The sequence below is a fragment of the Peromyscus leucopus genome, chromosome 9 (genome assembly GCF_004664715.2).
Source record: "Peromyscus leucopus breed LL Stock chromosome 9, UCI_PerLeu_2.1, whole genome shotgun sequence".
NCBI classification, from domain to species: domain Eukaryota; kingdom Metazoa; phylum Chordata; class Mammalia; order Rodentia; family Cricetidae; genus Peromyscus; species Peromyscus leucopus.
This window is the reverse complement of record NC_051070.1, coordinates 80,364,708-80,380,342: the sequence shown is the minus strand read 5'-3', so window position 1 is coordinate 80,380,342 and position 15,635 is coordinate 80,364,708. Positions and strand designations below refer to the sequence as shown.

Below are 15,635 nucleotides of genomic sequence, written 5' to 3'. Positions count from 1 at the left end.
GGGGCTTCGGCAATCTGCTCTTGTGTTTTTATGGCAAACTTGTATTACACTCAGGATTGAAGCTGCCGCTTTTGACACTCTGACATGACCTAGAACAAAGGGAAATAGATCTCCCAAGACCAGCAAGGGACAGGCAGGCTGGAAGCCCGCTGGCTTATCACTTGGCGGGGCTGCTGGAGCCTATTCTAAGTCACCAGGAGAGAGGAAGCCCTGGTGAATGTGACTGTTAGCTGGGCTCTGTGTAGCGCAGGTGCTGGGGCAGGGCAGACTGTTCCCTGAACTGGGAAGGAGACTCCTGGCTGCCTCATTGCGCTCATAATTTCCCAACTATTAGTCCTTGTGGTGTTGTTTCACTAGGACATTGGTTCTCAGCAGGATGGCAGCAGTGACGGCATCACCTGGGAACTTATTAGAAACATAAATTTCAGGCCTCGGTCCAGATCGCCTCAGTAAGGAGCTCTGGGGATGGGCTGGCGTCTGCGTCTGTGCTTAACAAGCCCGTGGGTCACGAGAATGCCTGCTCAAAGTCAAGAACCACTGTGCTAGCATGTAAACGCTGTGCTAGAACGTGGGATGTGGTGAGGGCAGAGGTCATCTGCTGTGGTTCCTCACCTTCTGAGCATCCTGCACAGCTCCTTGATTTAAAAAAAAAAAAAAAAAAAAAAAAAAAAAAAAAACAACTGAAATCTTAATTTTTGTGTATATGTCTCTGTGTACGTGTGAGTATATGCTACACGTATGTGGATGCCCACTGAGGTGAGAAGAGGGTGTCAGACTGTCTGGAGCTACAGTTACGTTTGTTGGGAGCCTCCTGTCATGGATGCTAGTAACTGAACTTAGTTCTTCTGGAAGAACACAAAGTGCCCTTAACTATGAAATTATATCTCTAGCCCCATTTAAAAAATCTAAAAATATCATTTATTATTTGTGTATATGTGTATATATACATGTATGATGGGTGTTGGGGGTGTTTGCTTACCACAGAGTACATGTGGAGGTCATGGGTTGACTCGGAGGAATCATTCTTTCCTTCTGCTGTGGGCCACAGGGATCAAAATCAAACTGAGCAACATCTCACAGGCCCCGCGGGATGAAGATATTCTAAAGAGTCACATGTGCCCTTCCCTCTGGCTATCAGTCTATAGGTTCCAAGAAACTGGAATTTCCTTCAGAATCTTGTGCTAGAAGAAGGAAAAGCCTGGAAGCTTCCAACCAGAGGGAGCTTGTCTTCCAGAAAGAAATTTATAGCTCGTCAGTCTGTATTGCAGGAGATGCCCGAGCTGAGACAAGGGGTGATAGGCAGAACCCTTCCTTGGACAGAACTGCTTAGCTATGCATACCCCTGGCCCTCTATTTAAAACTAAATATCATCTTAGGACCATAAAGATGGACTTGGGGAGTCATCGGATCTCCTTGTTCCTTTTCCCAATTGCCACACTGAATGTACCTCCTTTTTCTGCTTTTCACTATTACTCTGTCTCTTGAATTGGTCTACTGAGAGTGGGTAGCGTATCTGGTTTGTTATCCAGCCAGGGCCCACACTCTGATCCTAACAGGTTGCATAACCCTCTTCTCTGGGAACTCACAGTGGCCCTTAGGATGGAAGCGAAGTCACTCAGCGTCTAGGGGTGATTGGCAGCCTGTGTCATAGGCTGTCTCTTTGACTATAAGAAGAATGTCTGGAAACAGCAGCTCTTTGTCATCTAAAAATTTTTAACTAGCTTAAAAGCCAGCACCTCTCTGTCTTCCTCCTTTGATTTCAGAGCTGTGATCCAAAGTGAGGCGAAATGACAATGCACGGTCTGTTGTCATCGCCGTTCCTGGCAGCCCCATGAAGGCATCTTTCACTCCATCATTAAACATCGGCTGATTTTCTAATACCGATGTTGTCCTCACCTGAATATTCATCTTTTCCCACCCTACACTTAGTGGGTGTCTTTACTCTTTGGAGCGTCACTCCTGACATATTGTTTCTGTCTGTACATGTCTCGATTTGAAAGAGTCTGTTGTCATCAAGACTTCGCCAGTATAAGCAGGAGATGGAAGTTTTCTCTGACAGTCTGAGGCCGGTGGGAATTCTGCTCAAGGGTAGAAAGAACATAGGAGCCCTTTGCCTCGCTTTGGATAAGATCAGAGGTGTGGGGAGGGGTTAGGGAGGGGCTTAGGGAGAAAAGGAAAGGGGTGATAGAGTGAGGCCAGGGAGGAAGCAGGAGGAATGTGGGAGGGAGGGAGGGAGGGAGAGAGAGAGAGAGGAAGGGAGGGAGGGTGGGAGGGAGAGAGAGAGAGAGGAAGGGAGGGAGGGAGGGAGGGAGGGAGGGAGGGAGAGAGGGAGAGGAGAGGAGAGATTGATTATAGGACTTCTGGTCTTGGGATGGACTGTAAAGGAATTTCAGGGGCCCACACAAACCTGGTGACCTGGGACTGTGGTGGTGCACATCTCTAATCCCAGGCACTCCCACAGGGAGATGCAAGGCAGAGACAGGAACCCAAAAGCTCGTGGGCCAGCTAACCTATAGTACACAGTACTGAAAATCAAAAGAGAGACCCTACATAAGTAAGTCGAAGGCGAGAACTGGCTCTGGAATATTGGCCTTTGACCTATGCCCAGTGCCCAAGTGCTTGCTCATGCACATGAAATAATAAATTAATTCATAAGTGAATTAATTAAAGTTAATTACAAAATAATTTCAATATGTTTTGACTTTAAGCGTCCAGGGGGCCTTTAAACTGCTGTCTCTGGCTTTTGAGTGATAGCCAGGTCTTTTACCTGAGTAAGCTTATAAAGGTCACTTGGTGGCATGGAATTACCTTATGGATGGGGGAGGGGGCTCTGGGAACCCAAGGCTCCAGTGGAGAGGGAGGCGCAGTGCATGCCCAAGTACTATTTATACTGATAAAATTTTAAGTGGGTTGCTTTTGAATTTGCTTCTCTGAAGCCTGTTTGAGATGGCGTATCCCTCCTTTTCTCTTTAGTTTTTGGTTATTCTCGGTTTTCTCATAACAACAACAACCATAGCTCAGCCTTGCTGATTTCTAGTTGGTTGTGTATCAGGACATATTTCCAGTTACAGTGAGGAATCCTCTGAGAGTGGAGAGGTCTCATCATCGTTTCTGGATCCCTCGAGCCTAGCAGGTAGTAGGCACTCAAGGAATGTCTGTGCAGCTGCAATGAATGGGTAGGCTGTTGGATCCATTCTTGCCTTAGTTTCCAAGCTATAATAAAGATAAGCCTTGAAGAAGGTTGGGGTTTGTCAGGATAGCCATTACTTGAACAACAAGGAAATAACTAGAAAATGACAGTGTGTTGGACTGGATGCTGATGGTGTCTTCTAGGAGTCTTTAGAATGGAGACATCACTACAGGTTAGAGGTGAGAAGTAGACTGGGGTTGGGATTTGGAAAATGAGAGAATTCTGAGGAGGGGAGTGCAGTAAGGGATGGGTTTCTTTAGAGACTGTCCATTGCTCTTGATGTTGGGTGTTCACCTTGTCTTTGAAAGCGAAAGAGACCCCAAACCATGGCTCATTTGCTAGATAGAGAATGTGGTCTTGATGGGAAGCAAGCGGGCTGATGACTGTTGCTGACAAGAAAGTATAGGCGAGTGTCTATATATTTATTCACTTATTAACTGTCTATATATTTATACATTTATAAACATATACCCTGGCCGAGTGCATCAACTTGTCAATACCCTTTATACACATCTGTTTGAGGGCAATTTGTCACACACATGGCCATTGGCTTATCCTTGGTGGTCCATAAGGGGTACTAATGATTATTTCTAAGGGAACAGAAGCTACCCTGTGTTTGCTGGATATTGAGACCCTAGAAATATCCTCTGCTTCCTGTTTCTCCTCGACAGAGATCATCTCTGAACTACATTGTGGAAATCACACAGAAGTGATGATAGAAAGTACTTAAGACTGTCTTGAATCATCGGTGAAGGAAGCAGTTCTTAGCTACGTGCATGCCCTACTTCTACCCCAAAGCCATCCAGCTTAGTGGGTCTCATTTAAGGTCCTGTCTAGGAAATCCTGGCCTCCAGCCTCAGCTCCAAGGTGCAAATCAATTGTATCAATAATGAGAGTGGTACACATGCCTCCTATTAGTGGTAGTCACATCTATGGTACAACCTGATCAAGATTTAAGTTAGTCTTGCTGAGAACTTTCCATGCTGAAGCAGGGCCCATTTCCCAGAATGGAAGAAAGGGACCCCTACTAGCTGCCTAGTTCTAATGAGCGGTGTATCCACCCTTGAGTCACATGCAATCACCCCTGATATTTGGTTGTATGTCTCTATAAATTACAACCCTTCAAATTTCCCCTGAAGAGGAAAAAGCTGTTTTGGGGGAGAGGGAAAAAGGGAGTGGCTAAGTTCTAGATCCTTAGAGCCTTGTGATGTGGACTCCCAAGGTTCGGACACATGACCCACATCCCTGAGGCTGTCACTCCAGCTTTCTTGAGTCATTTCTGCCTTTTTCTCCCAGGTGCTTTGTTCTGCACAAGTTGCCCAATTTGAAGTTTCTGGATGCCCAGAAAGTCACCAGACAAGAACGAGAGGAGGCATTGGTCAGAGGGGCCTTCATGAAGGTGGTGAAGCCCAAGGTGAGTTGCTACGTCCAGATTTCCTGTGGGGTTTATATCTTACTCTGTTGGTTGCTCCAAGAAGCATGGGTGATGTCTTCCTGTGCATTTAGAAAGCAGTTGTGATCTCACACCAGGCTTCATTCACAGATGCAGAGCTGGCCAGTCATGAAATTGACTGGATAGAATTTGAGTCTCCCCATCACTCAGTCTAAGGAGACCTTATATATAACACAATGTGGTGGTTTAAATGAAAATAGCTCCCATAGACTCATGGTTTTGGATACTGGTCTCCAAGTGATCAAACTGTTTGGGAAGGATTAGGAAGTGTTGGCTTATTGGAGGAATATGCCACTGGGGGTGGGTGGGTTTTGAAGTTTCAAAAGCCCTTGCCATTTCCAGTTACATGGATCAGGAAGTAAGCTCTCAGCTACTGCCCCAGGACCATGCCATGCCTGATTCCTGCCATGCTCCCTGTCATGATGATCATGGACTCACCCTCTGAAACTCTCAGCCTGCAATGAACGGTTTCTTCTATGAGTTGCCTTGGTTGTGATATCTTAGCATAGCAATGGAAAAGTGAGTGAGAGGCGCAGAAACATGAAGGGAGCTCTGTGAAGTTCCACAGGTGTATTTTAGGCCTCCTCAATGCTTTCTTCTCAGCAGGTCTAGAGCTGAAAAAGAACACACTGGCAATTTTGTGTCTCTGGGGGTGGATGCAATCCCTCTTGTCCTTTGGAGGGGCCTCTTGTTTCTTGGTACTAAAAGGGAGTAATTTTCTTCTATCAGAGATGAAGGTTCTTCAGTTCCATGAGGAGTCCTTACCACAGTGGGCAGTGTTTTCTGGTGGTGTGTTGGGGCTGCCCTACATACAGTTGAGCAGGATTTATTGGGAGAGTTGGTTTGGAGTCCTGGATCCAGACACAAGGAAGTTTGAAGGATGCTCACAATAATCTCTCTGGGAGACATTTGGGCCCTTCTAAGAAGTCTGAGCATGGCGAGTGGATTCTCTGACCCTGATGGTGACCCCTTTCTAGAAACTTCACTACCCTGGAGCACTGTGGAGAGCCTTAGTTACTGCCCATGAAATTGCAGCTCTATGTTAAAAATGCTGGCATAGGAATCCTGAAGGTCTAGTTTGTCCTCACCCGGTGACTTATAGCCCTCTGTGCATGCATTGGAAGTGATTAAGCAGGGAAGCAAAGCCAAACAGCTCCAAAACAGAGCAGAACAATGAAACCTCTTCCATCAAGTTATGCTGTTGGCAGCAGACCTCAGGCCACTTCTTCCCCTGAATCCATGAGGTGCGACTGATTTCCTGTTATGCTGAATGAAATTGCTAACAGTTGTGGAAATATATGATATGGAGGGTATAATTCTGGCAGATAAATGTATTGTTACCTGTTTCAGCATGTGGAGAATTAATTGAGTGATTCATTTCATAGCTATTAAAGTGTTAACAGTTCTCCTGATTGGAGCATCAGCCTGACATAGTGCACATGACTGCCTTTAGTTATTCCAGCGTTTGCCATTTTGTCCAAATGAAAGAATTTATCTCCTGGCTTCTTTTCTTCCTCCCTTCTTTCCTTTCTCTCTTTTTCTCCTCTTTTCTTAGGATTTCAGAGCCAGCCAACATCACCAACCCCAGCCAAGTGCAGCAGATGAAGTCTTTGTGCTCCCCTGGGGTCAGAGCCTGGCCACCCTGCCCTCCCCACCCTCCACTTCCACCCAGATCTCTATTCATCTTTCCCTCCTTTGCTTTGGGACTGGAAGCTGGGACACCGCCAATGGAAAGCTGAAGAAGCTGGCCATGTACTGGGATGTTATATTCTGTATGTGCCTGTCTCCCTCTTAAGGTTCTGTGTCTCAGAACCCTGTACACATAGAAGAAAGGAAGGACCACTGACTCAGAGCAGATCATTGGGTGGCCCAAGGGCACTTGGTCACAAATTCTTGAGCTGGAATTTTACCCTTATATCTGACATGGGGCCTGGCCTTTCTCACTTTGCTGTTTTATCCTTGGAGAGAGAGAGAGAGAGAGAGAGAGAGAGAGAGAGAGAGAGAGAGAGAGAGAGAGAGAGAGATATCAATATTTTCCCTGGGGATGTCTTGGCAAACATGAAACTACCCAAGAGAGTCTGAGAGAGGAAGACAGGTGGGGATGGACTGTTTTGTGGTATGGAGATGAGAGAGCCGGAATCCCCTCTTGCCTTTGAGCATGATGGGCGGGGGGGGGGGGGGGGCGGGGGGTGTCCTTAAAACCTGCCATCAGCTGTCTGAATCATTAGCGACATCAGCAACAGTGCTCTGCAGAGTTCCCAATTAGCTTCCAATCAATTATAGAATTAGCACATGTTTGTGTGATTGACTCAAATGCCCTTACTAACTGCATTACACTTAAAAATGCCCATTAATTATTTCAGGAGAGAGACAAAAATGCCCTTGACAAAGCAGCATGGGGATCTTGGCTTTTCTTTCCCTAGAATCACACCATGTTCTAACTGGAATGGACCTCAGAGATCCCTTCTGTTGCTTTGTGGGTGAGGGATCTGGGAGAGAGGCAGAAGCCTGAGGTCCTGATGAGGCATAGCAGTCTTGGGGTTCTGGTTAAGTGTTCTATGTGATGATGATCCTTCAGTATTCCAAGAAGACTCTACGATATTACTGGTTTATCATACTGCACATGTCTGCTGAATGACAGGCAATTCCCTTTTGTCTGCTATTTTCTAAGACATGCGGTAGTATTTTTCCTGTGGATAGAAAGAAGCCAAATGAGTTCTTTGTTGAATTAATAAACTGGGTGTTCAGAAGGCTGCTTCTTGCCTGTTTGCCATGTGTAAAGACACATGCTTGTTCCTATGCTGGTATATATATATATCCTATCTCTCTGTGTGTAAATATGCATATGTATGTTCTGGGAGGCATGTGTACACCTGGAGTCGGCTTCTAAGTAGAGAGCAATTTCCTTCCCTCAAATTGCTAGAGCTGCGCCGTGCACTCTTGCTGAAGACCTATTTTTCATAACAGAAGCGGAATCTCAAGTTGGCTTCTGTCCGTTCTGGGGCAGCAGGGGCCTGTTGTGCTTATTCAGCACAAAGTTCTGATGGATGATCAAGGAGGTTGTGATTTGGGGAGCTGTTTTCATTTTATTCCTGACATAAAGTATTTGGGAGGGTGGAAAATGCCTCTCCAATCACAGCCCTTGCCTTCGAGGTAGGGAACGGGCAGTCTGGGTGTTCTCCGCTGACGCAAATGCAAAGCCAGCCAGGAACTAACCAACTTCCTGTATCACTGAGGTCTGACTTTGGTACCTGGCAGGCCTGGACACTTGAGGCCAAGTTCTCTCCAACTCTTGCTCCTGATGAAACATTTTGCCTCTGTGACTGTGCTTTGCCTTTTGTTGACTCAAAGCTGTCTTTCTTCTGAGTTTGAATTGTTCTGTGGAAAGATGCTGTCATTTTTGACAAACTGATAGCTGATGTTACAGTGGGCTTTTTCAGACACACAGGCACAAACTCTTTCTCTGTCTGTCTGTCTGTCTCTGTCTCTCTCTCTCTGTCTCTCTCTCTCTCTCTGTGAGAGAGAGAGGGGGGGTGTTTAATGGACCTACAACAGTTAGGATTTACTCATTTCCCAGAATTTTAAAGAAAATATCCATCTTAGTCAAATATTGGCCATCGAATCATCATGTCATTAGCGTGAGCATTGAAGTAGACACCGAGAAGCTCAGGGGCCCCAGGGAAGGCATCTGGAATGACCAGACCACGACCCCCATTGCTGCACTGGGTAATGAAGATCAAAGGGACACAGAAGCCTGTCCAGGAGGGCGCGGATGGCGACACACCAGCCCTGCACATCAGAGAAGCAGCTCAACATCCCGACAGTCACAATTGCTTAATTATGTCCTGGCTTTGTAATTATTCATCCCTGTTCTGGCAAAGAGCACAGTTGTCATTTCTTTGACATAATTATTTAAAGCCGAGCCCTCTTGTTTACATGCACATACACAAAGTTGGCTGCCGACTGTTTAATCTTTGGAACTGTAGAGGAACCATGGGGGGCGTAGACACAGGGGGCACTGGGCCGAGCATCATGGCCTCTGTTGGAAAGCATTTAGGTACATATGACTTTGCTTGTTTCTTTGGTCATTTCCGTACAGTGAAAGTGAGGTTAGTGTCTATGTTTGAGTCTTAATGTGAACCGGTATTCTGCATTCCTTATGGAGCATGCCTGGGTTCCCAGAACGTGTTATGTGTGACTTGCATATGTGTAAAGCTTTGGCTACCTTGTGTTGTAGTGATTATTGTGTCTTCAGATATTGAGAAAGGTGAGGTGGGAAGACAGGAGAGGAAAGAGGGAGGGGGGAAGAGAGGGAGAGAAGTAAATTGGCAAAGGAATAAGCTTCAGTGTACCTGCCCTGGAAATACGCTCAGTTCTCATCCTAAACTACATATGGACTATTCCTGTGTCCAAGAATCACCTGGTCCTATGACTGCTCCATGTAGTCCCAATCTTGACATTCGTGGTCAGGTACAAATTCTCCTATGTGAAGTCAGTTTTCCTCATCTGGCCTTTAGGAGTTTCTAAGGGGCAAGACAACGTGAGTTAATGACAGGAAGTGGAATTAAGGGAATCCAGTTCTTTGTTGGTGAGGAGGCCCCCCATTTCTGAGATACCAGCTCCCTGAAGCTGTGAACGGGGCCTGTTTTCTTCCATCCTGCAGCACACATGCTTGGCTTATAGCAAAGGCTCAGTCAGTCCTTACTGAGGGCAGGAACCATGGACAGCAAAACCCCTTGAGAGATTCATCCCGAAAGCCTGACCATCTCTAGATGGAGAGAAGATCATTGCCTTAGTTGGTGAATGGTCCTTACTTAGTTAGTAAGCCTGTGGATTAGCCCAAGAGACAGATTCTGGGTTGGCTGTTTACTGTTCCAGATCTACCTGGAGTTGAGGAGAAGACCTGTGGCTGCCATACTCTCCGTCTCCCAGTTTTCCTCTTGAGCAGCAGTTCTGGGTGAGGCGAGGGTGTGGTCTGTAACTCCTGTAGCCCATTCCCAAATGTGCTCCCAACTTCTCCTTCTGTCTGTCAGAACACACCTCCTTCTTGTAAGGCTTGGAAAATGAAGAAGTGCTTTTCTCAGAAGTATGTTGGGGCTCTTACAAGTCTACATAAAACAAAAAGGCTATTCCTCCTTTGTAACTGCTGCCATAGTGATTATCTGCCCTTACATGGAACCCTGCTGAGTGGCTTGCTTTGGGTCGTGAAATCAGATTATTTTGATGCTTAATCTAGTGTTTTCATAAATTTTATGTTATTCTAAACTAATGTACATATGTCTTTGATCTCTTCAGTTACCCTTAACCCAAGTACAAACATATGAAACAGCTTTTCAAAGGGCTGTGAGATGGCTCAGCAGTTAAGATCACTGTGTACTCTTCTAAAGGACTTGGGATTGATTCTTAGCACCCAAATGCTGGCTCACAAATGCTGGTCTGTGACTCTAGTTCCAGGTTATCAGATGCCCTGTACTAGCCTATACTGGCACCAGATACACATATGCTACAAATACATATACTCGGGCAAAACATCCATATACATAAATTAATTAATTAAAATTAAAATAAAAGTCAATCAGAGGCTATCTCTAGATTTATAAAAATTATGAACATTTAAACTGCATTTTATATAAATCTAGGTCTTTTCATAAACAAATTTTTGTAAGCCACATGTATAGTTCATGTAGTTAACTAGATAGTTAGCCAACATAAGTCCGAAGTTCTCTGCAGTGCCAAACATCCAGAACAAAAGCTATAAATGTCATTTGATTTTCTAGATGTTTCTAACAACCTAACTGTGTTTGTGTTCTGTGCTTTGTTTCTGTTTCTGCACAGATGTTTCTTGTCTTGAGACACACTCAAATTCTATTTTCAGTTACTTTTTAAAGAGAAGGAAAATTTTTTTAATTAATTTCTTTTTTGGAAAATGCTTAGGCAACATGTTTAGAAACAGCTTTGGGAGCCAAACATTTGTGGTTTGTTTATTTTTCATTATTGTTCCCGACTCTACTGTTTGTCACATTCGTTTGAGGGGGAAATCTCTGATGGATTGTGTATCGCTGTTGGTTCACACCGTGGCATCTCCTGTCTTGAGGAAATGCCTTCAGAGCATTGTTCTTTGGAAGCAGTTTCCAAGGGCTTGCATCAGGGTAGCTGTGAGCTGGAGCAAAGACAAGCAGTAGCAGGCACCCTGCCTTCAGATGGAGAGCGGAAGCTCACAATGAAGATGTCTCTACAGGTTCCATGCTGCTGTAACAAAACACCACACAAACACAAAGTAAGAAAATGGGGTTTGGTTTGGTTCCCAGTTTGAGGTACAGACCATCATGCTGGAGAAGGCATGATGGTCAGAGCTTGAGGCACCTGGTCACATGGCATCCACAGTAAGGAAGAGAGAGGTGAATATTGGTACTTAGCTAGCATTTTCATTTACTTGAAGCCTAGAACCCCAACCCATGTAACGTACCACTCACATTTATGGTGGGTTCTCTCACCTCAATTCACATAATCTAGAAAGTTCCTCACAGCCATGCTGAGGTATTTTCTTCTTTGGATATTCTAGACCCTGGGAAGAAGTTGGCAATCAGTGTTAACCATCAAGGATGAGGAAAGTGATACAAATTAGAGATTCTTCTAGAATACTCTGAGCATACCGTAGAAGCTCTGCATGGACTCTCAGGCCTAGGAAACAGTGTTATATTTCCAATGGATCCAGTGGTTTTTATAATATCCTCACAACCTCATCTACTTGTCCCGCTGTCTGCTTTCTGAAGTGATCATTTTGGTCCAAGATATCTGAATAAGACAAAAGTATCATAGAGGTGGGACTCTTTAAACATGAGTGACGAGATAAAGACCTCTAGGAACCTTCACTATGTCTGGAACCCAAGAATGGGGTGAAGTATGCCAGAGTGTATTCTGTCTAAAATCAATGGTGCCCTTCTCTCTGTCCTTGCTGTGGGAACTCCTGTAAGGGAGGAATACTTTTCTCTTATCTACTGCCCTTGACCTTGGCCACTTAATGCTTTGGCCAATGATATGTGAGTGGAAGTGACAACCTATCAATTCTGGGTCAAGACCTGAAACACCATGTGTTTCTACTTACTGACTTTGTAAGTTTGCCATCAACTATGAGAATAATGTGAGAGACACACTGAGCAAACCTGGACCCAACCCATAGCCTGAAACCAAAACCTTTAGTCTACCATAGACCTATGCATCAGGAAGGAATGCCTATTGCAAGCCACCAGGACTGAGCCAAGAATGGGTGAAGAGCCTGACTGATACATGGATACCTTCCCATCCACATGTTCTTTCCTCTCATGCTTCCTGACAAAACTCAGAAGTAAATGAGGTGATTGTAGTCTATAGCACTAATTCCTGCAGGCTTCCTGATGCTAATTAGGACAGCAAGGCCTATCTAAGAGCTGCCTGGCTGCATAGTAGTACTTTACTAAATGCCTAGAAACTTTCCTGGTGGTAGTTCGAATAGCACCTAGCATTCACCCAGTGTTCACTGTCTACTAGGTATTTCATTAGCTACATAATTAGTACATGTCTCAAATCTATAATTGAGGAAGCTGATAATTGGAAATTATACACATCTAGATTCATGGAGCAGGGGGATGATGAGGGTGTCCCTTGGATCTGTCCATGCCCCATAGCTCATGATTTTATCCTTGTATATCTTACTTTAGGACAGTCAACTTCAAACCTTGGGATCTTCCCATTATATATCTTAAGTTTTATAAACTAGGTCTAGATAAATGTGGAGGCCAGACCAAAAAAATCAGGGAGACCAATAGGAAGAAGATGACAAGGGGATCGGTGTGATTCTCATGCTGATATTGTGACTCCATGCCCTGAGACCTTTGGTGACATGCATGGATAAGAGACTAAGGAAGCAGGCAATGGAAGGCTCTGCATGTTAGGCCTAGTTTTTGATTTCCTCTTAGGGTCAGGATGGCCCTTCTTACCTGGGTTTGGAGTGGCAGGAATGGTTGAGTATGGTCATCTTTGGGTTCTTGGGTATTGGGGAGAGGAAGCAGTAGAGCTTTGTATGGGATATGGGGTGTCATCTGGTCTGAGGTAACCCGGCACTGAGAGCACCCACCTTGGTGTTGGTGCTTAGATAGGCACTGGGGTTGAAGAGGTGGAACTGGAAGCCTTCTCTCCCAGGATGGTGGGAAAGATCTGTGGTGGCAGTGTTGATAGTGGTGGTGTGGGTGTCGGTGGGGGAGGGATGATAAGATACTCAGAGGCAAAAGTGAGGAGAAGGCCAGTGGTATCTAAGATCTCAGAGTGACTGTCATCGCTGTGAGTCCTGACACCCCCCAATGTCCCTTGGCATGTTCTTACTCAAGAGATTCATTCCCCTATGGGATCTGTGACCTTAAGCTTATGAATCTGAACTAGGTTGTGAAAGGTTCCCATTCGTGTGATTGCCGGTAATGAGGATGAATCTTTAAGAGCCGTCTGTATCAGTAATCTACACAGTTCCTGCTCGATGGTTCTTCAAACCACTTTGAGATCTATTTATTTTTAAGTTATGTGCATGTGTATTTGCAAGCATGTGTGCATTTATAAATGTCATGTGCATGCCTGGTGCTGGTGGAGGCCAGGAGAGGGCATCTGATCCTCTGGACCTGGAGTCACAGAGGGTTCTAAGACATCCTGTAGGTGCTGGGAATCCAGCCCAGGTCCTTTATAAGAGCAGCCAGTGCTCTTAACCACAGTCATCTCTCTTGATCCATTTGAAAAGGTTTGGGGAGTCTCACAGCTTAGAGTTCTATGTTTAAAAATTAAATTTGAAAGAGAAGAGAAGGGAAAAGGAAGCAAATAAAGATCTCTCCTTGCAAATGCTTAGGTAATCAAGTCAAGCAGCCTCACTGGAGCTTAAGCTATCCTCACCAAACTAAGCTAACCATACTTGATGTTCCATGTGCAGCTTGGGGCCTGGGACATGGGCCTTCTCTCTAACCAGCTGTGTGATGAACTTGAGTGAAACATTATCCTTAATCTATTTCTTTCCACCTACCTGCTCCGACATCATCCTCATGATCCCAGGTCATGATGAGGAAGAGTGGGTCGGGAATGCAGGGGCAGCTGATCCCTGACAAAGGGAAAAGTCAGTGAGTGCTGTGAGCAAGACCATGTGAAGGCTAGCTCACGATGGCACTGGTGCTCCTGTGCCAGGGTTGTGCCAGCACCTCTTTCTGGCATCCCGCTGGACTCTGTCGCTCTGTGGAGCTCTGCTGCTTGTAAAGTCTCCCTGAGTCCATGGACACAGCATATTGTAGGAATTAAATCGGTACGTAATCAAGCCTCTTATGTGACAGGTAAATCTACAGAATGGATAGGCCAGTGCTCAGCCACGGAGATGCCAGGCCCCAAGGGCAAGTCATCACATCATTCTGAAGCTAACAGTTGGACATCAGCATTTACACATTCACGTTGCATGTTGGCATGGCAGATGAAGAAGGAAACCATGAGGATGGCGTGGGCCCATCTATTTGGGAGTTCTGCTTATTTCCAAGTCACCATTGTTAGCAGCAGATGAGGGAAGTTTAAGCAGAAGGTAGAGAAGAAAACTGACTAAAGCTGAGAGTTGTGATTCTTAGCTATTAACCCCGAGCGAAGTTGGAGAGTAGGAAGAAGCAGGGAGATGATGTAGGGCTATCCAACTCAAACGAAATAAATAATTTCATAGAGTTGAAAATGAGAAGTTGAGGCTGGCTCAGCAATAGAGGAATTGTTAGCACATGCAAGGCCCTGAGCTCCATTTCTAGATCCCTGACCCCCCCAAACATGTAATGGAAAGACAAAGAAGCAGCTTTGGGCAGGAGGGGGAATGTAGCGCAGTGACAGAGTACTCCCTTAGCATGTGTGAATGCCCGTGTTCGATCCCCAGCAGTCCCTGAAACTCAATTCATTTGAAGAAGTAACTAAGAATAGCACCCCATCTTCCTGAATGTGTGCATGCATGTGTGCATGAGAGAGAGAGAGAGAGAGAGAGAGAGAGAGAGAGAGAGAGAGAGAGAGAGAGAGAGAGGGGAGAGAGAGAGAGAGAGGTGGGGGGTTATTGCTAGCAGGTAAGCTTTGGGTAAATAGCAGGATGCAATGGTGCACACCTTAATTCCCCAGAGGTGGAGGCATGAGGATCTTTGAGGTCAAGGCCAGACTGCCCTATAGAGCTAGTTGCAGGATAGCCAGGGCTACACAGAGAGACCTATTTTGAAGGGAGAGAAAAAAAAGGAAGAAAGAAAGACAGAAAAAAGAGCCTTAATTATGGCATTTCCTTCTATAAACTGGGTTTATTGAGTGGTAGATATCCAGAAGGAAAAAAGCCCTAATTCTCTTTCAAATAAAGGATCTCTGCCCCTAGAGGCACCCCTTTGTCCTGAAAGCTTCGTTCAGGAGTAGAATTTGTTTTTTCCCACCTACAACTTGGAGTAATGTCCAAATTCATCCACAACTATGGGATCCAGCTTGGAAACATGTGACTGCCCCTGCACCCAGGGAGCGTGTTTGCTGTCCACCATTTTACCTACGTAGGGTCAGTGTAGATGACCTTTGGGGACCCATGAACCTTCCTCCAGTCCCTATGTGTCCTCTCTCTCCCTCGGACTATGACAAGTGGCTCAGGAGCACAGGAGGGCCGGTCTGCCCTTGGGGTCCCCAAAGGCTGGGGGAACAATTTGCTCCTCCATTCTCTCCTCTGCTTCTCACCCAGAGCATTTGAGAGGAGCAGACAGGGCAGACAGAGGTGCTCTGCTGCCTCTCATGTTAACCGAGCCTTGCTCGGTGCCCTTGTCAGCGACAGCAATTTTACTCGGCCTTCTCACCAAGGAAGCTTTAGGGTAATTTTATTTTTCATGAGCATTTTAAAATATGGCAGTAAATTTTGAGCTACATTACCTGAATTAGAACTCATTATTTCTTTTCAGCAGCAGACTAATGCTCTCTGATGAGGCTCCGTGTGTTGGTGTATGT

General features: G+C 45.4%; 1 protein-coding gene across 2 annotated transcripts in view; it reads left to right on the top strand.

The window, feature by feature from the left end:
• Positions 1 to 15,635, top strand: part of Lrmda (leucine rich melanocyte differentiation associated) — a 1,025,541-nt gene that overhangs the window by 599,882 nt on the left and 410,024 nt on the right. Inside the window, exons 5-6 of one of the 2 annotated variants that reach the window (XM_028879788.2) lie at positions 4,487 to 4,604; positions 6,199 to 6,769. In XM_028879788.2, the coding sequence (XP_028735621.1) occupies positions 4,487 to 4,604; positions 6,199 to 6,438 (358 nt within the window). In that variant the 3' untranslated portion in view covers positions 6,439 to 6,769. Of the gene's footprint in view, positions 1 to 4,486; positions 4,605 to 6,198; positions 6,770 to 15,635 lie in introns of those variants that run through there. The other variant, XM_028879789.2, reaches the window with a different exon arrangement.